The 26,788-nt window shown below is 42.0% G+C and overlaps 2 protein-coding genes across 6 annotated transcripts; one reads left to right on the top strand and one right to left on the bottom strand.

The window, feature by feature from the left end:
* Positions 1–240: 240 nt before the first annotated feature.
* ACOT13 (acyl-CoA thioesterase 13) lies at positions 241–7,860 on the bottom strand. 4 transcript variants are annotated; one of them, XM_075213158.1, is made up of 4 exons: positions 7,766–7,860; positions 6,773–6,875; positions 2,067–2,251; positions 241–494 (listed from the first exon to the last, which is right to left on the bottom strand). In XM_075213158.1, the coding sequence occupies exons 2-4, from the start codon at positions 6,854–6,856 to the stop codon at positions 338–340; spliced, it is 426 nt and encodes a 141-aa protein (XP_075069259.1). In that variant the 5' UTR covers positions 6,857–6,875; positions 7,766–7,860; the 3' UTR covers positions 241–337. The 4 variants fall into 4 exon arrangements, with proteins under 4 accessions (XP_075069259.1, XP_075069257.1, XP_075069258.1 ...); XM_075213156.1 differs by lacking the exon at positions 7,766–7,860 and adding an exon at positions 6,969–7,223; XM_075213157.1 differs by lacking the exon at positions 7,766–7,860 and having other exon boundaries at positions 6,773–6,962.
* On the top strand, positions 7,001–24,512 carry TDP2 (tyrosyl-DNA phosphodiesterase 2). 2 transcript variants are annotated; one of them, XM_075213155.1, is made up of 7 exons: positions 7,001–7,140; positions 8,913–9,031; positions 11,477–11,650; positions 14,113–14,204; positions 23,014–23,132; positions 23,347–23,517; positions 24,168–24,512. In XM_075213155.1, exons 1-7 carry the CDS (start codon positions 7,033–7,035, stop codon positions 24,447–24,449), a joined length of 1,065 nt encoding a protein of 354 aa, XP_075069256.1. In that variant the 5' UTR covers positions 7,001–7,032; the 3' UTR covers positions 24,450–24,512. The 2 variants fall into 2 exon arrangements, with proteins under 2 accessions (XP_075069256.1, XP_075069255.1); XM_075213154.1 differs by lacking the exon at positions 7,001–7,140 and adding an exon at positions 7,214–7,574.
* Positions 24,513–26,788: the final 2,276 nt, after the last annotated feature.

The raw sequence follows: 26,788 nt of genomic DNA, 5'->3' as shown, positions 1-26,788 counted from the left end.
GAGTCGCAGTCATGGGACTGTGGATCGGCCACTCCCCAAAAACTTTGGGACCTGGTCATACCCTGTTCTGTCCAGTAGTAAGTTATTTTCGTTCTCCAAAACAAGGTAAATTAATAACATGTATAAATGTGTTCCATGTGGGTAAATAATCATGAAAACTGGTAGAATACTTGTTTTCATATTTGAAATAAGCAATAAATTTTGAACAACACATTTCAGGCAAAGAAGTCCGCACGAAAATAATGCATTATATTTATTGTTTCAAAGTACATTTTCAGTTTGTCTTTAATGTGGAAAATGTCCTCCAGTTGAACAGAAAATTACAACTCTGAACCATCTAATTTCCAATATGTTTTGTGTGTCTTCCTTGAGCAATAAGTTTCCCTGTCTCCTTATTAACTAAATCTACAGTTGCAAAGGCCAAAGTTCTTCCTTGCTTCAAAACTTGCGCAGTAATGAGTATTGATTCACCAATTTTAGCAGCATTCATGTACCTTTAAAAGCAGAAATATGACAGATTACTTGTTAATTATAGTTTATAAAATGGTCAAAAGTAAACTAATTGGGGAGAGGGTTACAGAAGAAAAAAAAAAAAAAAAAAAGGAGGGGATAGGTGAAGAAGAGAACATCGGGCCAGAGCAAAACATCCTCATTTATGTTAACAGAAAATGTATGTGGATGGAGAGATCGACAGCATCGTGTTAGTTTTATGAACAACATAGGAACACAGAAAGCTGTGACTAGTGAAAAGCAGAAAGGTGATTGGATAGCTGCAGCAGCCATCCAGAGTATCTGACACAGAATGTGTGAACGCTGAAATTCAAGATTTTCTGCCCCACACTGGAAGGGTAAGTCATCTTCTTTAGAGTACATACTCACAAGCACTGCATTCACATCATAATAGTGATTAATAGATTACTCGAAGAAACATACTGTTCATACTCAGTGTACCGACTTCAAACACTGGACAGACCAACTCCAGTACACGTGCAAAAACTATACTAACAGTGCATTCCTTTTGGTGATCTACTGATCACTATATTACAAGGACTGTCCATGCTGCATTCAACTCCTGCTGAGCACAGAACATGACCAGGTACCACTGGCAGCTCTACAATTGGCATTCTGCAATTTATTCCAAAACACATTAAACGTTTTATAGAGCACTCCACTATGTATATGCATCTGTTTCTCTCCATAATACTCCATGCTGATGAGGACGGGACTGCAACAACTTATGTGCAATTTCTTTTTTGTAAGTACAGTTATTACCCTAGGTGGGGAGAATTAACCACCACAGTACTTCACTATGTCTGGCTTTCATTTGTCATATGTTCAATCGAGAGTATAAAAGAGCAAGTGGCACATCAAAAGTGCCTAATCCAAGAGAAAACTAGGAGATTTGGATTCCTAAGGACAAAAACAAACACTTCAGAGTACTGATCTAAGAGGGAGCAGAGAAAACCACTGACCTGCATAAACCTGCTACAGAACTGTAAGAAACTTCTATTTTTCTAATGCCTCTTTGAATAGGAGGACACTATTACTAATAACTAGGGCTGAGATTACAATACTTCCAGAACGTCAAATAATCACACTGCGGTCAATATGGGCTGGTATGTCATGTTACCACTTCTACTGCTTCACTTACATATTCCACACTACAACCCGACCTTGAACAGCCAACTGTCCAAGTCTTGGGTATGGTCCGTTTAGATGAGAAACTCACCCCAAAGATAATGGGGTAAATGTATCATAGTGCGGGTTGTACAAGTCGCCGGAAATCAGCGAGACGACAGCTTAAATTTAAAGCGGTGCCGTTTTAAAGTTAAGCTGTCATCTCGCCGATCTCGCGCGGGATGCAAAAACCGGACTATGATACATTTACTCCAATGTGATCAAATGGAAATTTATAATTCCCATTACTCTTCCTGTATCTGTTCCAATGGTAAACACAGCACTAAACTCTACCAATGTTAATTGGAGAGTCCTTTTCTAAAAAAGTAACCTACTGTGACTATTCTTGTTACCATGCAAGTAAACGTATGACAAGAAAATATACTTACGTAATATTCATGTCCACGCTAACTCCAGGAGCACCTCTTTCTGTGTGCATCAGAGCAGCTGTGGACACCATATCAACCAGGGTAGCAGTGAAGCCTCCGTGTAACGTACCACCGTGGTTTGTGTGAGCCTCATCAACTTTCAGTTCACAAACAATCTTTCCAGGACTTGCAGACACAAGCTGTAGCTGAAAAATACATAACATTCCCTTTTAATCATTTTTCTTTGACACAGTGGTCCTAACACCTTTGGACCAACAGAGTTTATAAACCTCTATCTCAGCATGTGCTCCACTTTGACAGTATGTCAGCAAATTGTAAAACTGGTACATATCCATTTACAGTTGTCTAAATAAAACAGCGTAAAAAGAGAATACATTTGTGCATATGATAATCTAAAATCCACATGAACGTTATCACTACTATATTTTTATGGCGGGAGTAGGGATGGAGGAAGTGGACTGAAGGCATAGCTGTTCATCCCCATCTTTAAATCGAGATGTTGGGAGGTATTCTGTTGCTGTGTGTGCCTCCAAGGGTATGGAAGGAACGCAAGACTCGTGTTCAATCTGTTTTCAGTTCTAGGATGTGTTAAGACTTTTTTTCACAAGGACAATATCCTACCAACTCCCCTTTTGAAACTGTTACTTTGGAAAGAGAGAAAACTGACAGTAAAAAGGCAGATGGCACACAAAGAGCTAAAGTAGGGGCTATGGAATGGGAAAATGTGCACAAACTGGCCAGAAGAGTACGATGGGTAAAATTATATTGGAACATGACCAGTCCACAGTGATTTAACACAAGGTAAGCAAATGTAAAAGTTGCTCTGTTATCACCTTCAAAATCTGGTCTACCACTTAAAAAAAAACAAAAAAACAAAACACAGAATTGTCAATCCTCTGAGCCACTGCAAAAAGTAAGTAATAACCCTGATCTGACCACTACAGGTTATGATCTTCTGGCTGTAGCTTTCAAAGAAATAGAGCAGTATGCATGGTTGTAACAAATAATTTACCTATTTTTTTGCGATTAGATTATGGACATTTGTTAAGTAGCACTGTCCAGGTTCTCCACTGAACTTTATACCTTATTAGTGTTCTTCAATCCTACCCTATATTATGTATCTGTTAGGAACCCCTCCAGCCGGCACAACACAACCCGGAATCTACTCTGCCAGTCAGGTGTTCACTGGAGCCCCTGATGGTGGGGACAGACTGGGCCGCAGACTGACAGAGGGTCGTGAAGTGCGTACCAGCTGGGGAGAACCCAGGTCCACGCAGAGGTCAAGGGCCGGCAGCAGACAACAGTATCGATGAACAAGCTGAGGTCAGGGGTCACAGGCAAATAGCAGAACGGGTAAACAGGCCAGAGATCAGGGTCACAGGAAACACGAGCAAGGTCCAAATCAAAGCCAAGGGTCATACACGGGGAGTCAAATAGAGATATCAGGATACAGAACAGGAACTAGCAGGTTAGCAGACTGGAACACAGAGCTATAGCCGGCAATGAGGCAGCAGACCTCATTGCCTTAAATACCCAGCTGAACCAATCACAGGTTGAACACACTCCTGCAGGTTAATAAAGCAGTCACTAACAGAGCCAATCAGGGCTTGCCCCTGGCCTGCACAGTTGCAGGCTAATGCCTGTAATTGCCTCCTATAATCTGCCCATATTAATTAGCCCACAGGCTGTAGAACGCTGCGCCCGGCCTCCTCCTATTGCCGGGACGCAGCTCTGAAGCGTCTACTGGTTGCCCCGGCAACGGCCGGGTTATGGCCGGAAATGACGTCCCGGTCGTCATGGCGACGGCCGGGACGCGGGTGAGTGAGTCGCGGCGGCTGGGCACCGCCGTGGCTCGTAACAGTATCACTACTAAAGCTCTGGTGCCAAGTAGTATGGCCTTGATAATGTACAAATCTATAGCATACAGAAAGCTGCTGACAAAATAGGAGGTATATTGATTGCCCAATTACATAAGTACAAAGCTAAAAAGAGGAAAATGGCAGCGCTGAGTGCACCTCAATTATATTATATGAATTAAATAAAAAATACTATTGCAGAAGCCATCATATAAAAACATAACATTTATTTATAGCTCATAAAACCACAATAAAAAATGCTCATGAAAACTAGATATTAGGCTCTTTAGTAATATTTATGCATGTATAGCTGTAATTTATTTAATTAGTCAGTCAATGATGTTATCATAAAACATTCAGCGAACAGACCAGGAATATAATGATTTTCAGTGTCTCCTTGGATCTTTAGCCTTGATATAGGGCACAATTCAGAAGATGCCAAAGAATATGCTCATTCAAAGAAATAAGTCTCAGTAGGAATCACTTTAGCAAACTCCAACAATCTGCCTAAAGACCTCGAAAGAGTCTGTCGAATATAATTTGGAGGTAATCTTACTATACTCTGCTCTCCTATCAGGATTTCTACCTTAGGCACTCATTTGGCTCTGGAATAACAAACTCCAACAAAGACTAATTCCTTTGGATCCTGTGAATTCTGCCCTATATCAAGGCAAAAGATCCAAAAAGACACTGACCACCATTATATTCCGTAGTGCTTTACAATTGGCTTTGTCACTTTACTCTCCACCAAATCCATATAAAAGAAACACTTTTAGAGTGACAGCAAAATCAGATACAATTTGAATTGCTACCCTTTAAGCATAAATGCCAATTCCTAAAGTTATTGCCTCATTACAGGCCTGTCCATGCCTAAAGTTCTCCCTATTTATGTTTGTAAAGTTATCAAGGATATACCTAAGGCTGGGAACACACTACAGAAAAGTTCTCTTGATGCAATATAGTGAAGGATTTTACCAACGTCTGGAAGAGAGAAAATAAAAATAAAAAAGTCCTGATCAGCATGCCGATTCATGTGGACATACTAGACATGTTTTACAAAATATACCTTTAGATCTGTGCTCTTCATCTGTCATAATCATCGGCTGAAAAGATCTTGACTCTGCACACTCCATAGAAATCTACGGAGACTAATGGTCGCGAGTGCATACACACTGTAGAATCGGAACGAAATTGTTGCATTGTTGAACGAGATTTTTAGTTGTTTACAAAAAAAAATAATCAAATGATACAATGTGCTTTGGAATGATAATCGTTCATCGTTGGAGCGTACACGCTAATGCAATATTGGGCCAGACGGTTGTTTATCGTGTAACTCGCCCGATAATCGGATGGAAACACTAGCGCGTACCCTGTCTAATTGAAGGGAGCCAGAGGTGTAAAGAAGACGCTTATCCCCTCTGTGCTTCAGTAATCCTCATATGGCCTTTTCAAATACAGCTGTAGTGATATTGGTCCAGTTTTGTGTGTTGAAAGCAATTGCATCTCCAGAAACAAATCATGATCCTATAGGACCAGGACAAATAGCTATATTGCATGAGTGTGAACATGGTGATCCTTGCGATCCAAGGGTCCGACCAGTATCTGGGCAAATGAAATTCCCCATGTGGCTACAGATCCAGCCATTTGCAATGTGTTGTCACCTTCAAAGACCCAGTCATGACTTATGTATCAGGTACTATTAGATACAGCTTACACTGTTAGTGTAAGCGGTCTTAGTGCAACAGGGAAGGTTCAGCAGGGTGTCCACTGACTCGTTGGGGTCTTTTGTGGTAAAATAAATTAAGCTCTATTCTGGACACTATACGCATGTCAGATGACCTTGAATAAAAGTATACATATTTAAGAACCCTATAATCAATTCTACTCGATTACATTTTTCTGGTTAGATTTCTGTGGCTTCTCTAATTCTCTCAGGCTAACCATGGGCTACAATCAATGAAAAAAAAAATTATATTCTTTCCAAATGTTTTACATATTTACACATTATGTGCATTTAAGCTAAACATATCTCCCTGGTGACCTATTACATCAAAGGGGAGTTAATTATTAAAAAAAAAAAAGGGGGAGTTAATTATTAGTATGCATGTGGATTATTAATGATCTTTTATTTATAAGGCATCTGCTGCTCTGTACATAGGGGGTTAGAACATACAATATTACATAAATACATTCAGATAAGCAGAATGGGTTCAGAAACAGACAGTGCATGGATGCAAACAACAGTTGAACTTGCATGGCATACAAAAACAATTCAGGATAAGCCAAAACATGTTAAGTGAGGAGGATGGAGGCACAAGACATAAGATAGTGGAACCTACCCGTGAGAGCTTACAATCTAAAGGGAGGGGGTATTAAGAGGCAATATGAGGAAATGGTAACAATAAGCACAGTGGGGTTCACTATGGTGCAGAGGTCTACTGGATACAAGGGCCTTGATGGTGCAGAGTTCTAGGTCTAACCAAGTTATTTGCATATAATGTCACTGGCAGATGAGATGGGGATTAGGTAACTAATTGTTTACAAATTTAAATGATACTGCTCTATGGAATAAATTGTTTTAATGTGATACAGGCGACAAATCAATCTAAATGGGAGAATAGTGTGCAACCACTGAAACAGTAAACATTTTTGAAAATTAAGTTGAACACTGGCTGTTAATTAAGAATCGATGCGCTTTGGAGCACTACTTCTTCTGCACACATAGCAGAGATAAGAAACCTATGGTTGGATTTTATAAAAAAAAACATAGTTTTAAACTGGCTGATAAGGATAGTAGTACAAGGATATGTAGAAGCTGCTGCTCCCTTTCCAGTGCTATGTCCAACACACCTTGTTCAAAACTCGATCAAATCCAGGACTCTCTCCAAGCGCTTTAATCACCATTCGCAAAGCGTTAGAAGACAGGGAGCTCATGGCTATATGGAATATTAACCTAGAAATAAATAATAAAAACAAAGACGATATAAACGTTCCTCACAAAGTTATAATACTTAATAGCGCTTACTGCCCATATCAAATAGGTCACCTTCAGCTTCAAGTGAAGGAACGTGAGTCCATCCCAGGCCCCGCCCTATGCTTCTATACGTTATATGGGGGCGTTGGTAACGTCACACCAGATTTACCCCAGTCTGCCAAAGTGTCAGGATTTGTTCAGAACGCCGCTCGTGGTCCATGTGAGAGGTAAACATACGTCTCCTGTACGGACTTCTACTTCCGCTATCCATTCTGCAACGCATGATATATGCTACTGGCTATGGCTCAGCGTCTAAGTGCTGATTGGATAGGGCTTTGTAAACAAATCCCGCGATTCCTATAGACAGTTTCCGCGCCTTTCCAGCCAGTCAGTAGAGAGCGGAGTGCGGCAGTGGCCGGGTATTGGACGCCTCTCTCCGGCCGGGCGGTGCTGCTGCTGTAGTGTGCAGGGGAGGGCGTGGCTAGACTGTACCTGTCTGTGCGGTTAGCAGGTCATAGAATGGAGGAGAAGGAGGGGGTCAAAGTGCAGCAGGCAGGAGATGGGGATGGGGCACTGATAGGCGAGAGGAGACAGACATGTGCGGAGTTTGCTAGTATCGCCGGCTGTGATTGTGCCGTGGCACAGGGTTACCTGGCGGAGAACGACTGGGTGCTGGAAGTATGCACTGTCTATTTCACAGTGGGCGGATTGGGCATTGTGCGAGAGATGGGAGCCAAGTGCTATGAGCAGGCTGTAGCAGTATTCACATCTTATAATGTCTGCATGCACCTTCTGGAGATATAGCAGGGGCTGGTCCCATAGTGGGCTACCTTTGGCTGCGTCACTGGGCCATCTGCATTTTTATTTACCTTTAAAATGTTCCTAGTAGGCTGCAGAGTCTAGTCTAGCCCCTCAGGCTAAAATTTGCCAGCCCTCCCCTGGTTCCAACAGTGCTGTAATCCAAGTTTAAGCGGTCAGCAGTTGTGAAACTACATGTCCCTGCACTCATCAGACCAGTTGTCACACCTCACTGCAGTGACTCAGGAAGAGGAGTCACTTTAATTTCCAGAAGTGGTTTGAGGCACTTGTTGGGCTTGACAGTATACATTTATGTTTCACTACAGATAGAGAGCCATAGGTTCTCTACTATTCACTGCATTCTCAAAGTCTGTCCATGTAGCAGGCAGCATCCACCTGTGGAGCTGATTAAACCTCTTAATATCAACACCATTGGTTGGCATTTAGGGGTCTGTTTAAGAAGATCGATTTTCTAAAATCTTCATATCATGCAATTTAATAAATGTTACAGCTGAGCGGTGACACTGGTCATCAACAGTAAGAGAGTCTTCACAGTCCCTAGGTCAGGCTGTTGTCAAACTGCATGCAGGATCCAGCTTGTGTTTCTGCACTGGACGCATGGATTTGGGCTTCCAGATTCCCTAAAAAATCTATTCTTGTTTTGTTCCCTGGCTAAGCATTGGCAAGTTGAGGACCGCTGCGGTACTCGTACCTCTAATGTTCATAAAACATATTCACCATGCTTTGCATGATAGTCTTCACCGGCTAGGATGCTTAGATAAACGGGGCAAAAATCCATAAATCGGGTGAAAACCCAATTTTTGCCAGATCTAGGGTATTTCTCTTATTGATAAATTTACCCTTTAGGGCAGATTCAGTTCCCTGGGGCGCGCATTATTACTATGACTACGGTAATCTTAACGTAGATTTAATCATTGTTGAAACAATACAACACTAAGGGGCAACAACGCAGGGAATTGATTCTACCCCTTAATGTTGTATTGTTTTAACACCATGGACATGTAATCGGGGTAATGTGATGCCCATGGTGTTTGAAGTAATTTGTGACTAAACGTAATGATTAATATAGTTGTGCTGTTTCTGTGTCCTGAAAATAAAAAGCAAAAACAAACTAAATTATGTGCTGTACACTTTTTTGTTTTGTTTTCTATGTTAATGTTAATTGTTTACACTGCTGCCTTTTTTTCCTGGTTACAGAGGGCTATCAACTCTTACTTTGAATCTGGGTTGGAGGGCTTATCACAGGAACAACCTTCAATTAATGTGACAAACCCAGCTAAGGAACAAACAATGCCTGCAACGGCTTCAGATTCCTGGTAAGGTTAATGCAATAAATCTTTGTGATGTAGTCTTGCCTGTCTCATTGACAGTTTTTAACATTTATTAAGTACCCTGTGCCACAAAAAAAGCTGATGGTTATTGGGCAAAAATGGCTTCATAGGATGAGCGGCAATAAAACGATGGTTATACAGTGGTGGATCGAGGGGGGGCACGATCGGGGCATTCACTCCTGCCCCAGCAGCAGAAAGCCTACCTTTAAAATAGGTTCCAGCTGCCGATCAAAACAGGAAGGGACGGGGCCAATCGCGAGCAGAAGGCAGGGCTAAATGCGAGCAAGCCAATCGGAGTGATTATGCAAAATCGCCCCCCTAATCAAAGTCTAGGCCCGCCCCTGTGGTTATATATCGTGAAAGTAGCATATTTTCAATACACTTAAAGCGCTACGGAATTTGCTGCTGCTATATAAATAAATGATGATGATGATACACTGTTGTGCAGAGGCTGCATTAGAGGGTATTCATAGCCCAAGTGTTGTTAAATTAAATGCCTGAAATAGAAGAACAGTGTAGCAATGCTGTCCATGAAATAGCAATGCAGGTATTTTTAGATGACTTCTTAGAATGCCAATGGTTCTCTAATTTGCATCTCGCTACTGTTCCACTATGCCTTTACATAGCCTTTATCCTGTGCAGTATAGAATCCATTATCAGATATTTGTCTCGACAAATAAATAAATTAACAGTGCTCTGGCTTCCCTGTCCTGATTTGTCTTCCAACTTGAATCTTGTGTCGTTCCCATGACCTCTCCCTGTCGTAATCCTTCATCACCCGCTTACATACTTTATTGCATAGCTTTTCTAGAGCAGCACCCGCAACTATTGAACTTAACACTTCCCCCTATGTGCACTGAAGGGTGAATTTTTGGAGCAATACAAACAAATGTCCTGGTTCTCATTGTTTTTATTGTTGGTAATAGTGTTTTCTTTTAGGTATATGTTATATATTTAATGTTTATTAAAATGTTTTAATTTAAAATCCTTTAGTACAGTCATGGCCAAAAGTATTGAGACACAAATATTGGTTTTCACAAAGTTTGCTGCTTCAGTGCTTTTAGACCGTTTTGTCAGATGTTATGGTATACTGAAGTAAATTTACAAGCATTTCATAAGTGTCATAGGCAAAGAGTCAATATTTGCAGTGTTGACCCTTCTTTTTGAAGACCTCTGCAATTCGCCCTGGCATGTTGTCAATCAACTTCTGGGCCACATACTGTCTGATGGCCATCCATTCTTGTCTAATAAATGCATGGGGGGGGGGGTTCAGTTAACAGCGGGGTTTTTTCCCGCAACATAAAAAAAAAATCACATGCGGATTTTTAACTGCTATAGCGACCGTTTTTTAGTTAACGAAGCGTGAAAACTCGTGCAATTCAATTGAAAAAGAGGGAATGCTGCCCCAGCATGTTAATCATTGTGTTTGCGAGTTTTTAGGGGAGTTAAGGGGAGTGTTTAACACAGTCATGTATAACACAAAAAAAAGGATTGAATACATTTTCATACATTAGATTGCATTACACAACCACAACAAAAGAAAAAAAAAACTTGCGAATCTGGCGGCACCTGGGACCCAGCATCCTCCTCGCTTTTCACTGAATATCGGGCGCGAAGTCATCACGTCCGACATATACAGTGAGAAGCGGCGGGAGAGAGGAGGATGCTGGGTCCCATGCGCCACCGGATTGGTAAAAAGACAGAAGAAATAGAAGAAAGAAGGACAAGTATGGTAAGTAAAGAAAGGGGAGGGGAAATGGTAATAGGAAACAGCAATGGAGCGGCAAAAGAACTAAGGGGGGGCGCAGAGTGATGATTTTTGTACATGTTTTAATTTATTTGATGTTACTCCTCTTAGTATTAGCTGTAAATAATTCTTTGACAGAAATATAATTGAAAAAAAAATGTTCTTTTCCCTCGGATTTATGTGTATTATTTTTGCATACAACTAAAGTATTTCTGTCCTGACCTAAATACTTATTACGTTATTTTGACCCAACTACTTATAAAACGGTGGTGCTCGGTAATTATTTTGGAGGGGTGCCTTGAAAAAATTATGGAGACTCTAAGGGGCATTTTCAATTGTTGGCGGTTTTCGCAGCGTAAAAAAGTACTACCGTTATTATGGTAATACTGAGCCGCGAGCTGAAATCCAGCGAGAAAAGTACCGTAATAACGGTATTTACGCTCACTATTACTGTAATGACGGTAATAGTGCGCGCGTCGCGTTACTTTAGGCAATAACGCCAACAATTGAATATGCCCCTAAGGGTGATGCTAGCTGAAAAAGTTTGGTAACCACTGGACTAGATCATATGTCAGTCTGTCATCTCTTCAGTCATATTTTTCTTTGTATACCTGTTGTAAAGTGGTAAGGTATAGTGATGCAATAAAGAAAAATAGTAATACTGTTCTTGTTTCCTAATCTAGCATTGACCTGACTAATGATGAGTCTGGTACTAGGCAAACAGCTGTTGCCAGCAGTTTAATTACATTGAACGAAAAAGATGAGAGCCATTTTACCTTCCTGACGTGGAATATTGATGGACTTGATGAATCCAATGTTTCAGAAAGGGCTCGTGGTGTTTGTTCTTACTTGGCATTGTAAGTGTTCTGTCATTGTTAAATACTGAGGTATTTTATCAAAATATTTCAAATGTTTGAAATTTTATCAGCATGTTTTCAATACTTGATATAAAAGAAAAACTAATCAAAGCAATTAGACTTGAAATCTTTGACTTAGAGGATAAATAAATAAAACTATATTTTTCTTCTGTTAAACAAATAAAAAATAATACAGATATAGAGCCAAATGTCCATAATAATTGGATATTTGTGCTGTCAGGACAAGTTTTCTCCATAATCTGGAGTTTAATGCTTAAAATATGCTAAATTACAATAATTTGTATTTTTCTTGCACTGTCCCTGGCATTGCCCTGCCTAATTAATGATTTGTAACTTTCTTGATAACCGGTTTTTGAAATTAGAGCTTCCATACTTATAGAATGCTCATCGTATTAATGTCCCACAGTACGTTATTTCCTGCAGGTGGCAGTGATGCTTAAACAGTCTATGGAGAGGCTCAGTATAGGAGTGGTTCTTCATAAACCCCTGTGGAAAATGTTTTCCAGCATATCTAATAATGAGTTTCAACAAAAATACAATCCTATTGTATCACAGCCAATTACAAATGGAAATGTATCCATTAGCCAAACAATGTTCTTGTTCCTTTGTGCAGCCTCCATTGCCTTCCACAGTGCAGCAGTCTGTGCATGCTATTATTATAACTGGTATGTATATTAGAGTTGGCAGCTCTGGGCATAACACATGGTCATGTTTTAATATCTCTTTATTTGTATAGAATAATAATTTTATCAAGATCTATATAAGGAAGTTAATAAACAAATGATGGAACAAAAACAGAGAGATGACCTAATTCAATTGTTTACCACACATCTGCATTTAGCAAGGTCTATTTTCTATTTATTTTTTTGTATGCATGTTACTTAAAGGGTTAAGCAATCTGTTAAATGCTTTTAAGGTACATAATACAATAACACTTTAGTAGCACAATCTTGCATGCTTTAATGAGTTGGGACCCTTAGTATTTAAGAGCATATCTTCCACAAAATCGTTCTGCGCATTCGCAGCACTAGCTGTTTTGTTTTTTGTTAAACAATTAAAATATAGGCTTACTACAACCTACATTTTATTGGAGCAAACGGGGTGGGGAAAGGGCAGATGAATGTAGGTAATTTACAGTAAGGGTGTCCCCGTGCAGGGAACGTTCAAGTCTGCTTCCCTGCGCTGATTTCACCAGTATCTCCTGCACCAGCAAGGAGTCTAGTTTAAGTGCTTGTGCCGGGTCTGGCGGCATTACACCTGCCGGACCAGCAGCACTAGACGGTTTTAAAAGATAGATGCAAAAAAAGTGTGGTTTCCCCCCCCCCTGTCCACATGATATTAACCCTTGTGCTGCTAACCAAGTGCTGGTTGGAGCAAAATCGTGGTAAGAAAAAGTGAGGTTTCCCCGATTTTACTCCACCCAGTGGGGGTTAGTTTTTTTAGTTTTTTTGCAAACCCCAACCCACTAGGGAATCCAGCCCCATGCTTACCAGTCTGGTTTGTTATTATGGCAAGGGGACCCCACGATGGAATTCCCCTGCTATAGAGTCCAGCAGCCCCGGCTGGCATGCATTGTGCTGCTTGGAGTAAAATAGGGTCACTATCATTGGGAGGAGGGGGGGTCGCGCTTAATTTTGCTGCAGGAGCTGACAAGTATGTACGTATCTTGCAGCATCCTGTGTAGTAGAGCAGAGAGGTGAATGATCTTGAGATCCGTTCCTTGTTCACTACGGGTGTGAGCAGAGCCGATTTGTATGGAGTTTTAATACTCCTTGCAGATATGTGCCGTAATGACTCGCGGCCCTAAATGTGCAAGGAAGGCTTTTTGTTTTTAACAGAGAGCTACAAACAATGTCCATTATGTAGGACACAGGGGACTGGTGTTACACTGGCAACAGAAATGGTATAATGTGGGAGATGCAATTTCAGGGCATCAAGCCAAATATTGTAGAATCTATCAAAGCGGTTTTTATGTTTAAGGAAGAGTAGAATTATTTCTACTATATCAGAGTAGATGACCCCTCATGTACACAGGAGGTCCTAGAGATTGATGAGAAGCAAAGAAATCATATAGCAAATATTTTAAAATTCTGGTACAAATTCAACTCCTGAAGAATATGGACTAAAAATATAAGGCCAAAAAACTCTGCTTGGCATATTTACAGTAAAAACTCCATAATTTGCAATTAAAACAACTTCCAACTTAAGATCCATTCACAAAATATTTTAAAAAATGTGCCTTCTGTGCATTGGCATCTGTGACATCCAGAGAACATTATTAGTAAAATTAATTTTTGTGGTGGATCAATGGTCAAATTCCATTCCTTTCACTATGAGTAATCTGCTCACCAAACTCTTGTATGCACAAGTCCTAAATGTGCTGTTGTAAATGAATACGTATCACATTTCAAGTGATGGTTGTTTTACATGTGATATCACAGGTACAGTCCGGATATAATATTTTTGCAAGAGGTTATTCCCCCATATTATGAATATCTGAAAAAGAGAGCTGTCAGCTACACAATCATTACAGGTATGTAATGTTCTTTATTGGATTATATATTGCATGCCAAGCAATGTTAGGAGGTTGTGTGCCTTATCAAGCCTAGTTAGTTGTAAAGAACGTTTGTATCTAGAATGTTTATTACGCAGACTTTCACAGAGCAGTTGAAGAGGTTGATTGGCTAGTAACTATCCCACACACTCTTGCAAATGGAAATCCACAGAACATGGCCTGATGGAAGTAGACGATGATAGGCACAAACTCTGACAACAACATAGGGCTCTCAGTTCCGCCATCTAAAAAGAACACATGTGATGATGATAGGCACTCTGCAGAATTAGCTTCCCACATCCTTGCAGCAGCATTGTGCTTGGTGGCCAAGACATGGAAACAGGCCGAGCCCCTTACTATGTAAGCCCTACGGTCTTATATGTGGTTTATTGTCTGGATGGAACAGATCACCTACCATTTGCATGCTAAGGATGACAAATTTCACTAGATTAGGGCTCCCTGGCCCCACATGTAACCCCCCTCCTATTATTGAAAATGTTTTACAGCCTGAATAGTTCAACAACTGTTCTTGTTTGTTTCCTCCATGACCATATGTTTTTCTGCTTGGCTGTCATTCTTTGCATTGTTATTTACCTATATCTTTTTTTCTCTTCCATCCATCTGGGGGACACTGCTTAACCATGGGGTTGAGTAGGGAGGGGAGGAGTCTGGCACCTAAAGAGTTAACTTTTTTCCTGCTGACAGCATATCCCCCCCCCCCCCCCCACCAATTCCCCACATACCTCAGTTTGAATTGGGTGCCCTAGGAGAAGGGCTGCGCATCAGAAGAGCTCCAAGAAACAGTGAACACTGTTCACTGGTAATAGGTTTTTTCTTTACTTTTCCAAGTTTTTTTCTGTTGATAGCAGCGAGTGGCTCTGTGTACAACTGAGTTGACTCGTGGGAGAAGCGCCTGTCAGCTGGGGGCGGCCCCGCAGACAGAGGAGGTGAAACACTTCTCACAGCGGGAAGCAGTCGGCAAGAGACTCTCCCCGCTGATAGCAGGACGGGCGCTGCCATTAGGCAGAAAGCGCCATTACTGCTGATGTTCCCCAGAAGCCAGCTGGAGCATACCAAGTTCCCTCCTTCTATGGGATGGCAGTGGATACTTGAAGGATGGCGCGCTAGTGATAGCGCTGTACGGGGAACACATTCTAACAGGTTTTCCCCTAAGATACAGAAAGGGCAAAACGCTGTTAATGAGAGAAACACAGAAGGAGAACCAGTGGCAGGGGAATGTGTTTGAGGAACACCGCTTCCCCCCCCCCCCTGCTGAGTGAGCGCGTGGAAGATCCCTTTTGGCGCCAAGGTTCAAAAGAGGACAGATGCAGCAGTCATTTGGAGAGAAGTGCACTGTTGACACATATCTTCCCCGCTAAGTATCACTTTGTTTTCTTCTGTGTATGCATGTGTATTATAAGACATGATGTGTTGAGAAAACTGTTGTTTAAAGAAAACTATAAAGCTCTCCAAGCCTGTCTTATTTAATCAGAAATACTATGATATGTTAAATAACCTAATCTGTATTTCCTTATAATTATTGGAGAGGTGTTTGTGTATCTGAAACGTGATTCTTTTCTTGTGATGGCAGATAAAAGTAAAACAACACGTACCAAACATAGTGTCTGTTCAAAGTGTAATGTTAAATTAACAAGTGAACGGCTGGATCAGGGGGGGCTCTGTGCTGGCTGCACTGTGGCTCCTGTGAAGTTACAGCCTAAAGACAGCTCCAGTCTAACGGTAGATCCTCCTGAATGGGCGGCTACCTTGTCACAAGGGGTTAATACCCTTGTAAATCTGTTATCTAAACCAGTAGAGATCCCGTCTACATCTATGGCTTCTCAGGGTATAACAGTAGGAATGACAGAGGAGTCATTTTCCCCAGGGGTCGGATTAAATCCCTCCCCGGCCCTCCTAGGGGTATCCTATATAGGAGAGGTGGGTTGGTCAGCAGTGGCTAAGGGCCTGGACCGACTTAACCAACTACTGGAGAATCCCAGACATAGAGGTAATATCAAGAGACGTAGACCAGCTAAGGCGCTGTGGTCAGTGTCGGACTCTCAGTTCCTCAGAGGAGGAAGGGGAATTGTTGGACGATTCAGATGTGTCCATTATAGAGTCAGAAGGAAACTCTAGGCACCAGGGTATGGACGATCTGGTAAAAGCAGTTCGTCAGACCTTGGAGTTTGTTGAAGTAGAAGAGACGAAGTCCTTAGACCGCTCTCTCTTTAAAAAAGCTTCTAAGCAGGTGGTCAGGTTCCCTCCCTCAGCTGAGTTGAGGGATATTGTAGAGGCCTCTTGGAAATATCCAGATAAAAGTTTCTCTATGCCAAAGAAGTTTGGCGCGTTGTATCCTCTTCAAGAGGAGGATATGACCCGTTGGGAACAGGTGGCGAAGGTGGATGCGCCTGTGGCGAATTGGTTCGCCAGACTACACTACCCGTACCTGGGTCAGCGGCCTTACAGGACGCGACCGATCGAAAATTAGAATCCCTGCTGAAGTCGGTCTTCTTGGCTGCCGGTACAAGCCTCAGACCAGCGTTGTCCTCTACTTGGGTAGCTAGGGCTATGGAAGCCTGGGCAGTGCAGTTAGAGTCTGCTCTACAGGATTCAGATCTACCCCTGGCCATGCAGCTAAGGGAGGCAGCAGGCTATGTATATGAAGCGGCCCACAATTCGGCTTCCATGTCATCGTCTTTCTGCTACAGCTGTAGTAGCGAGAAGGGCGTTATGGTTAAGGACTTGGAATGCGGATTCAGAGTCGAAAAGGTTGTTAGAATCCATCCCGTATACGGATGGGATGCTATTTGGTCCAGAATTGGACTCCTGGATTTTACAGGCTTCAGGGGGTAAGAAGACGTCCTTGTCGGTAAATACTCCAAAACCTCGGGCTAAGCCTAGGTTTAGCTCTTTCAGACAGCCTTTTTACGGGGGCGGGTCTGGCAGAGGCCAGACTACCAGTATAGGGGCCGTGGAAACCAGGAGACAGTCCCGTAGAGGAAGGTCATCCTTTGCCCCAGCAGCGCGAAGAGCTTCTTCCGCCAAGCTGCCGGATAGACCAGCAGCATGACTACCACCCGCCTCTGGTTACAGAGGGTGGGGTGGGAGGACGGCTGCTTGAGTTCGTCCAGCAGTAGACAAAGTCCTCGGCGGACGAGTAGGTCCAGGATATCATGATAGGATTCATGGGGCCAGCTCATCTCAAGTTTTTGTTACTTCGCTGGCCTCTGTCAAGTCAGAAAGAGCTCAGGGCTGTCGATTTGCTTCGGTTAAACAAAGCTGCACAGGCTTGGAAGTACCAGAGAAGGAAGGGGTTTTAGTAAAAAAAACAAACCCATTCGTGGTGCTAAAGCCAGACGGGGCGTTCAGTCTAGAACTGAACTTCTGGAGTATAATAGAGTCAGAGAGGAGCCCTTGTCTAAGAATGAGTTTCTTGGGACTATTAAGGGACTTAGTACGCAGCAGACTGTTTTCTCCACAGGACAAGTTAAGATCCTAGAGGGAGTGGATAGGCAGGGTCCTGTCAGACAGGAAGCTGTCAGGGCCCAGGTCCTTGAAGCTGCTAAGAAAGATGGTGACATCTTTCGTGACCCTACCCTGTGCATGGTTCCACCCCATACGTATTCAGAGGAAGCAGGAAGGAGCCTTCCTTTGTTCGAGGTAGCAGAGGAGAAAGTAAATCCTCAGCTGGTGGTTGCTGGACAACAACCGAACAAAAGACAGGAAAGTTCCAGAGTTCTGCGCAAGAACAGGGGATCCACTAGTAGTGGACGTCCTAACAAGGCCTTGGGGCTTCAGGTAAAATCTGCCCCACAGGGTCCCGTGGAGGGTCAGTCCGGAGGATCGACCAGTCTTTTTGGTAACTCCAGTAGGGCTACGAAGAGATCTGCTGACCCTGAGACCGTTCTTGCATCAGAGTCTCAACCGGCTGAATTTAATGGCAGAGCTTTTGAATCCAGTCTGTGGAGAGCGAGAGGGTTCTCGGGGGGGTGTAATAGGCACTCTCCTGAATGCCAGGAAGCCACTTTCGGCCAGGATATACCACCGCATCTGGCATATATATATATATATATGTGGTGTAAGAAGAAGTCTTACAATTTTAAAACCTTTGGTCTGGCTAGATTTCTCGCCTTCTTACAGTGTGGTTTAGAGGCGGGGCTTAAATTAGGAACCTTAAAGGTTCAGGTATCAGCTTTGTCAGTGTATTTCCACAGACTGCTGGCGGAGCTTCCGGATGTTGAGACTTTTCTACAAGGAGTCCTTCACATCCAGCCGCCCTACGTACATCCTGCGGAACCTTGGGATCTTAATTTGGTCCTTAGCATGTTGCAGGAGCCTCCCTTTGAACCTCTACTCTCAGCAGAGTGGCGGTTCTTAACCTGGAAAACAGTCTTCCTACTTGCTATCGCCTCGGCCAGAAGGGTCTCGGAGCTGGGAGCTTTATCCTGCAAAGAACCTTATCTGGTTTTTCATGAGGACAGAGCAGTTTTAAGGACTATTCCGTCCTTTCTCCCTAAGGTGGTCTCGGGTTTCCATATTAATCAGGAAATCGTTGTTCCAGTGTTTAGAGAGGAGCCTCAGACTCCTGGAACAAAGACAAATAAATGTTTGGACGTAGTGAGGGCATTACGTATATATGTTAAGAGATCTGCAAAGATACGTAAGACAGATTCTTTATTTGTATTATTTGACTTTTCCAAACGGGGATGGCCAACATCTAAGCAAACTATTGCTAGATGGCTTAACCTAACCATCAGGGAAGCTTATGTCCGTATTAATCTCCCTGTGCCGAAGCGTATTGTTGCCCATTCTACCCGTTCGGTTGGGGCGGCATGGAATGGAGCCACGGCGGACCAGCTGTGCAGGGCAGCCACATGGTCCTCGGTCCATACCTTTACGAAATTCTACCAATTTAATGTGTTTGCGTCTGGGGACACCTCCTTTGGCCGTAGTGTTCTACGTGCAAGGAGATCAGATCGGTCCCATCCTTCAGAGGGATTGCTTTAGTAAGTCCCCATGGTTAAGCAGTGTACCCCAGATGGATGGAAGAGAAAACAGGATTTATACTTACGATAAATCTTTTTCTCTGAGTCCATCTGGGGGACACTGCGGTCCCCCCTTCTTGTTCGTTGTTTTTCTTTTCTCTCCACTCCCCCCTCTGTTGAGTGGTGTATCTTGGTTGATTGGCCTCTCGTCCTAGGGCTTTGGTAATCAAACTAAGGTATGTGGGGAATTGGTGGGGGGGATATGCTGTCAGCAGGAAAAAAGTTAACTCTTTAGGTGCCAGACTCCTCCCCTCCCTACTCAACCTCATGGTTAAGCAGTGTCCCCCAGATGGACTCGGAGAAAAAAATTTATCGTAAGTATAAATCCCGTTTTGCAATGTACAGTCATGGCCAAAAGTTTTGAGAATGACAAATATTATTTTTCACAAAGTTTGCTGCCTCAGTTTTTATGATGGAAATTTGCATATACTCCAGAGTGTCATGGAGAGCGATCAGATGAATTGCAATTAAAGTCCCTCTTTGCCATGATAATGAACTTTATCCCCAAAAACATCATTTCCACTGCATTTCAGCCCTGCCACTAAAGGACCAATTGACATTAAGTCAGTGATTCTCTCATTAACCCTGTTGAGAGTGTTGACAAGGACAAGGCTGGAGATCACTCTGTCATGTTGATTGAGTTAGAATAACAGACTGGTAGTTTTAAAAGGAGGGTGGTGCTTGAAATCGTTCTTCTTCCTCTGTTAACCATGATTAGCTGCAAGGAAACACGTGCAGTCATCATTGCTTTGCACAAAAGGGCATAACAGGCAAGGATATTGCTGCTAGTAAGATTGCACCTTAATCAACCATTTATTAAATCATTAAGAACTTCGAGGAGAGAGGTTCAATAGTTGTGAAGAAGGCTCCAGGGCGCCCAAGAACGTCCAGCAAGCGCCAGGATCATATCCTAAAGTTGATTTGGCTGTGGGATCGTGGCACCACCAATGCAGAGCTTGATCAGGATTGGCAGCAGCAGGTGTGAGTGCATCTGCACGCACAGTGGGGTGAAGACATTTGGAGGATGGCCTGGTGTCAAGAAGGCCAGCAAATAAGCCACTTATCTCCAGGAAAAAATCATCAGGGACAGACTGATTTTCTGCAAAAGGTACAGGGATTGGACTGCTGAGGACTGGGGTAAAGTCATTTTCTCTAATGAATCCCCTTTCAGATTGTTTGGGGCATCTGGAAAAACGCTTGTCCAGAGAAGGAAAGGTGAGCGCTACCATCAGTCCTGTGTCATGGCAACACTAAAGCATCCTGAGACCATTCATGTGTGGGGTTGCTTCTCAGCCAAGGGAGTGGGCTTGCTCACAATTTTGCCTAAGAACACAGCCATCAATAAAGAATGGTACCAAAACATCCTCCAAGAGCAACTTCTCCCAACCATCCAATAACAGTTCGGTGACTAACAATGCCTTTTCCAGTGTAATGGAGAACTTTGCCAGAAGGGAAAAGTGATAACTAAGTGGCTCGGGGATTAAAACACTGAAATTTTGGGTCCATTGTGAAGAGTATTGGTTAAAGACTTTAAATTACAACAAAACAAAAATAAATGCTAAACAAATAAGCGTTCTTTACATATAAAAAGTGAGTAGTACCAACCTGTAGTGGGCGACTTTCTGTGTAAATAGCTGTTGTGACATTCAAGGAAAGACTACATAGTACCATTCTCCTCTACTGCACACGAACATATTTTTAGTGGGTTTAGTTCAGAATTAAACCGCAGCAATTATCACATTTCAGATTCCCAATTTTAATATTGTAATTTACAATACATTGACTATATAACACATGCTTTGCTCCTACATCCGAGCTAATGTGCACACCAAAAGGTTTGCTCCTCTGGGGGAAAGGAAGATAACATAATGTGGGTGACTTCCATATAAATGTGGTACAGAGGTCAGAAAATTCATGACTGTTGTCACTCTCAATTTCTTGCAGGATCACTAATACAAAACAGTTGTGATTTACTTTTCACTTTTTATATGCCTTCCTTTTTTTTTTTTTCTGCCATTGTTAAAAGATGTTGTAGTTTCATGTCATGTTCATATTTCATGTACTTATCATGAATTTCTGAAAAACTGTTATACTCACACTTTTTTAAGTCGAGGAAAAAATGCTCCACACCTTAGTGCAGTATGTCCCTTTCCAGGAAGGGGCATGTGAGCAGTACCACCCGTCCAGCTTCACTGAGACATATAAGATCTTCCTGATCTAACACTGCTAAGTGCCTAATTCATAGGTGTGTTCATTCTGACACCTGTCGACCACATGCTCCCCCTGAAAGGCACAGTTTTTTCACTCAATATGCTCACAGAACTAGTCGGGAAGACATCACAGCCATTTTGAATCGGACCTGCAGCAGAGAAGGTAGCAGAGAGTACAGAGTCTACCGTTGAGCCCCCAACTATAGCACTACTGAATTTACTGATTTAATAACTGCCAAGTGGTATCCCTTGGACAAAGATGGTAGGGCTCAGCCGGATCTTTAGCACAGTCTTGTATGTCTAGACCTTTTAAATATCTGGTTAATAAATTCTTCTGTGAAATGAAGTCCCTGTAATGGGACTATTTAAGCTCAATCCTCAAGTATTATCAACAGTTCATGTTTTCAGGATTTCTTTAACCAGGCACAGCTGAGTTAATCTATTTGGCTGAGTCATTAATTATCCCACCTGTTTCTACACACACACAAACATGACTAGTTGGGTGCTCTGATGAATGGGTTTGAGCACCTCTGGTTTAAGCCACCATTAATGGGAAAAGTTTAATCCTTGTGAAAATGTGTTGTCCTAAAAATTCTATATATTTTTCAATACTCACCAGTGACTTTTCAAAGCAAATATTTATTACGTATTAAATGCTACTTTTTGGCAGAGCTAGAAGTGGATATAATAAACTTATGAATCCATCTGAGGAGCGTGGCTTGGTGTTCCCTTATTTTTGTCAGCCCAGATGTAACATGAATACTAATAGCTGGGTCCTAGGAAAGACTGTTTCACTTACTGTATGCTCATACCCAGTGCAGTGACTCCTTTTGAGATTAACAGAATGTGTGGTTTGATACTATTGATAAAATGTGAGATCTGTCCCTTTCTGCTCCGCTCTAGGGTAACCTGACTTAAAAGCAGTTATTGGACCCATAGCAATATTCAAGCATTGAGGGACATATGTATTGATGTATGTTTGCATAGTCACGGTAGATTCCATTTTGCACAAGAACGGCACTTATGGCACAAATGAGGAGTCCCTGTGCATATGGAGCAGTCTCTTATGAAATGTCTTATGACGGAAACCTAGTAACACATGTATATTGCGTACTTTTGAGATAAATTAATCTTATACCTAAAATAGCATCAGTGAATGTTAGAAACAGACCTGTGCAACACTCCTATCTTCACAGTATATTACACTCCTCAAAGGTTATTTAAAATGGGGATTAGATATTTTACAAAGACTGTTTAGCAACACCATTTCAATCTGGATTTGTATTTTTTGTGCATTTGAAGACTTAAAAAGCACAAGGCTGCAAGCTAAGAAGTCCTCTATTTACATAATTTACACTAGAGCTACAGTATCATATTTTTTCAAAGACAAGTAGTACTGTTTCATTTGTACAGTGGACATTTAGGCAACACTGATGTTTGATCTAAAACTACTTGATTCTATGATCTGTAAATGTACTCTTTAGAAACCGGATCACCTTTCTTTGCATAATATTGGTTATTTGTTCTTTCCAGGAAATGAAGATGGTTATTTTATTGCCATAATGCTTAAAAAATCTAGAGTAAAACTAGTGAGCCAAGAAATTGTTCCGTTTCCAAATACGTCCATGATGAGGAATTTGCTGGTAGCGAATGTAAGTTGAAGAAAATGTTTTTTTGTTTTTTTTTTTAAAGAGAGGTGGGAGGGGGTAAACTTGTGTCCTACAACTCTCCTTACAGGAACACAAGGCAGGAGGCCACTACTGACTTAACTTTTTAATTTCCATAATGTTTGGTAACCTTAATGTATCATTTGTCTACTGCTTCCCTTTCATAGCTTACCATGTATCTTGTGTTTCTTCCGAATAGGTAAATATCTGTGGGAACAATATCTGCCTCATGACTTCTCATTTAGAGAGCACCAAAGATCATTCTAAAGAACGTGTGCAACAGCTGCAAATTGTACTGAATAAGATGCAAGAAATTCCTCCATCAACCACTGTAATATTTGGTGGCGATACAAACCTGAGGGACACGGAGGTCTGTAAACATTTCCTGTTTCAAATTGTCCAATAGTGTGTTTGATTTGCCCGCTGAAAGGTCATGCACATGTATGCAGAATTTTGTGTTCAGGCATGTATCACACTATCCTAGACTATACCGTGTTGTACACTACAACTAAGTAATAGTTCAAAGTTATACTTGGATGCATGGACATGAGAGAATCTGGTTCTAGACATCTCTTGCTATTCATTGTTGGAGTTTCTATGGGCTTTTTATTTCTCTGATTAATTCGGCCAAAATGCTACTCTTGTTTCTGAGACTTGTCCACTATAATGATTACATTATATTTTCATTTTCCTCAGCAGAAACACGTATACATTTAAAGGTTTTCCTTTTTTTTCTGTGTCGAATTACCCCAAGCTATAAGCGTACTCGGCAGTTGCAGAAAAAAAAATGAAGTAAAGCCCTGTTAGATATGTTTCAAAACAATAATGTGATTTTTTTTTTTTTATTTTTTTTTTTTGCTAAAAATCTATTTTCTCTGTAATGGTTTAATTTAATGTCTCTGTTCAGTTATCGGCTTTCTATTTCAAACCCTCTCTAGCTTAAAAATCTCCCACTTAAACCCTTTCGTATAATATGAAATGAATTATCAAGACTGAAACTGTAATGTGTTATGTCTACAGGTTCAAAAGATTGGAGGCCTGCCAAGTAACATTTTGGACATATGGGAGTTTTTGGGAAAACCTGAACATTGCCGGTATACATGGGACACAAAAGTAAACAACAATCTGCGACTCCCATTTGCCAGCAGGTTGCGCTTTGACCGTATATTGTACCGTGCAGCTGTAGATGGGAGCCAAGTGGTTCCTCAGTCTCTAGATTTAATTGGTACTGAAAAGCTGGACTGTGGTAGATTCCCTAGTGATCACTGGGGTCTATTGTGTGATTTTGACGTTATCTTGTAAAACTAATGAAGCAACAATTTTAATGTGTCTAAAATTCCTTTTATTTAAACTTTTAATTGGGCACTTCTTTTTTTTTTTTTTTTTTTTTTTTTTTTAATAAATCTTCCTCCCCTACTATCCTCTTGCTATCCAAAGATGTTTTACTTTACTTCAAAGACCATTTTCATATATGTGCCGTGTCTTAGTAAATTCTGAATAACTTAATTCCCATCCAAGAACCTACAATATCTGAAATAAGCAGTGTCCGTGTGTATACGCATTTGTGCAGTCATGATCACTATCCTGTGCTTTATTCAAAAACTTGTACTGGGACATTAAGGCAGAAAATACATTACTTGGCAAAGCTACAAGTACGTCTACATATACCTCTTGGTGAGCTGGTGCTAAGGCCAGAATAAGCGTTGTTCATAGTAAATATTGGGGACTTAATGTCTGAAAAGGTTTAATAAGTCTGACAGACAGGGAGCGTTAAATATCCTCTTTCACCCACACACAAATATTATCTTCTCATGTTTAATATCTTACCTTGTAAAGCAGGAGTGCATAGTAGGGATATATTACTGGCGATGTGATCCGCCGATGGGTGTAGTACGATATAAGGATACTTACTACACCGACAGTAATTACAACGATGTTGCAAATCTGAAGCCTCGTACCCTGAAATGAAAGATGCATTGACTTACCATTACATAGATGCAGTCATTTGACGGCCCGATGTGTTTGTTACTGTTGAAAATGACGTAATTTCAAAACGCGACTGGCAGATGTTCAGTTTTAAAGCGGCAATACATGGACCCTGCTTCTAACGCTAAGGTTAACCCTAACCCTGATTCCTAACTCTAACCCTGAAAATAATACTTACATGAGATGGACAGCACGGTGACTCAGTGGTTAGCACTTCTGACTCAGCACTGGGGTCATGAGCTCAATTCCCGACCATGGCCTTATCTGTGTGGTATGTTCTCCCAGTGTTTGCGTGGGTTTCCTCCCACACTCCAAAAACACTGGTAGGTTATTAGGCTGCTAACAAATTGACCCGTGTGTGTGTGTGTTAGGGAGTTTAGACTGTAAGCCCCAATGGGGTAGGGACTGATGTGAGTGAGTTCTCTGTACAGCGCCGCGGAATTAGTGGTGCTATATAAATAAATGGTGATGATGATGAGATGAATGTCTGCTGGATCCCTGCATTGACGCTTTAAGAGGATTTGCGCTTTGAAGTGACGTAATTTTCAACAGTCGGCAAAACGTTGGTTCGTAAAATGACTGCATCTGTGTAATGGTAAGTCGATGTATCTTTCATGTTGGGGTATGAGTCTTCGGAATTGCAACGTCATTGTAATTACTGTCGGGGTAGGCAATATCGTTAAGCTGACTACCACCCAATCTGACACATGACGTTGGTTGTTGCGGCTCATCAGTGAATGGGAGCATGGCCCCGCATTCCATCTTCACCGTGCATCACTATCCTCCCACACACTCTGAAGAGCAGCAGCATGGTTCAATAAACCATTGTATAACTACAGAAGAGAATTGGCTGAGATTTAACCATCAAAGCTTCTAATGCTGAAACCTTCAGATATTGCTGCATTCTTGGACCACAGCTTGCCAAAAAATATGTAGATGTCAAGGAATCTATTGATATGACACCCGGGTAAACCAGCAAGCATAACAATTAAATGAAGCTGAACAAAGAATCTCAAACATAGAAGATGCTCTCCACTCTGCCAGACAGACTATATAGGTACAACCATATACCGCCCTCTCTGTTCTGCTTCTGATCGTCGCCTCTCTTCCCCCCCCTTATTACCTCCTCCCACGCGTGTATCCAAGACTTCGCCCGCGCTGCCCCCCTCCACTGGAACAAGCTCCCTCCATCAGAACTTCCTCTAATCTGTCCAGTTTTTAATGGGCTTTAAAAACCCACCTTTTTCTTAAAGCCTTTCAGTCTCCCACTTAACTCCCTACCTTTTCTGCTGCCTCTCCTCCTTTCCCCTTCCCCGCCCCTGTCCCCCTATTCTCCCTCTCTCCCCTGCGTCTCTGTCTGTCCACCCCTTCCCTTAGATTGTACGCTCATCTGAGCAGGGCCATCTCTCCTCCTGTTTCCTCCACTTCTAACTCTGCTCTCCAGCTACTTTGCCCTCCTCCTCGAGGACCCTCCTCCCCCCGTCCCCTCTGGGGGTCTCCCTGTCTTCCGCGCCCTCCTTCTTGGGCTCCGTTGTTTGCCGATCCTCTCTCCCCCTTTCCCTGCCCTCTCTAGCTGTGCATTGAGCTTACTGAGTTACTGTGTTTACTGTACTGTGCTGTCTCACCTTGTATTGTAATTCGTTTTGTCCCTGTAC

This window comes from Mixophyes fleayi, chromosome 5 (genome assembly GCF_038048845.1).
Source record: "Mixophyes fleayi isolate aMixFle1 chromosome 5, aMixFle1.hap1, whole genome shotgun sequence".
Lineage (NCBI taxonomy): Eukaryota > Metazoa > Chordata > Amphibia > Anura > Limnodynastidae > Mixophyes > Mixophyes fleayi.
The sequence above is the reverse complement of the archived record's forward strand: the minus strand, read 5'-3'. Positions and strand labels throughout refer to the sequence as shown.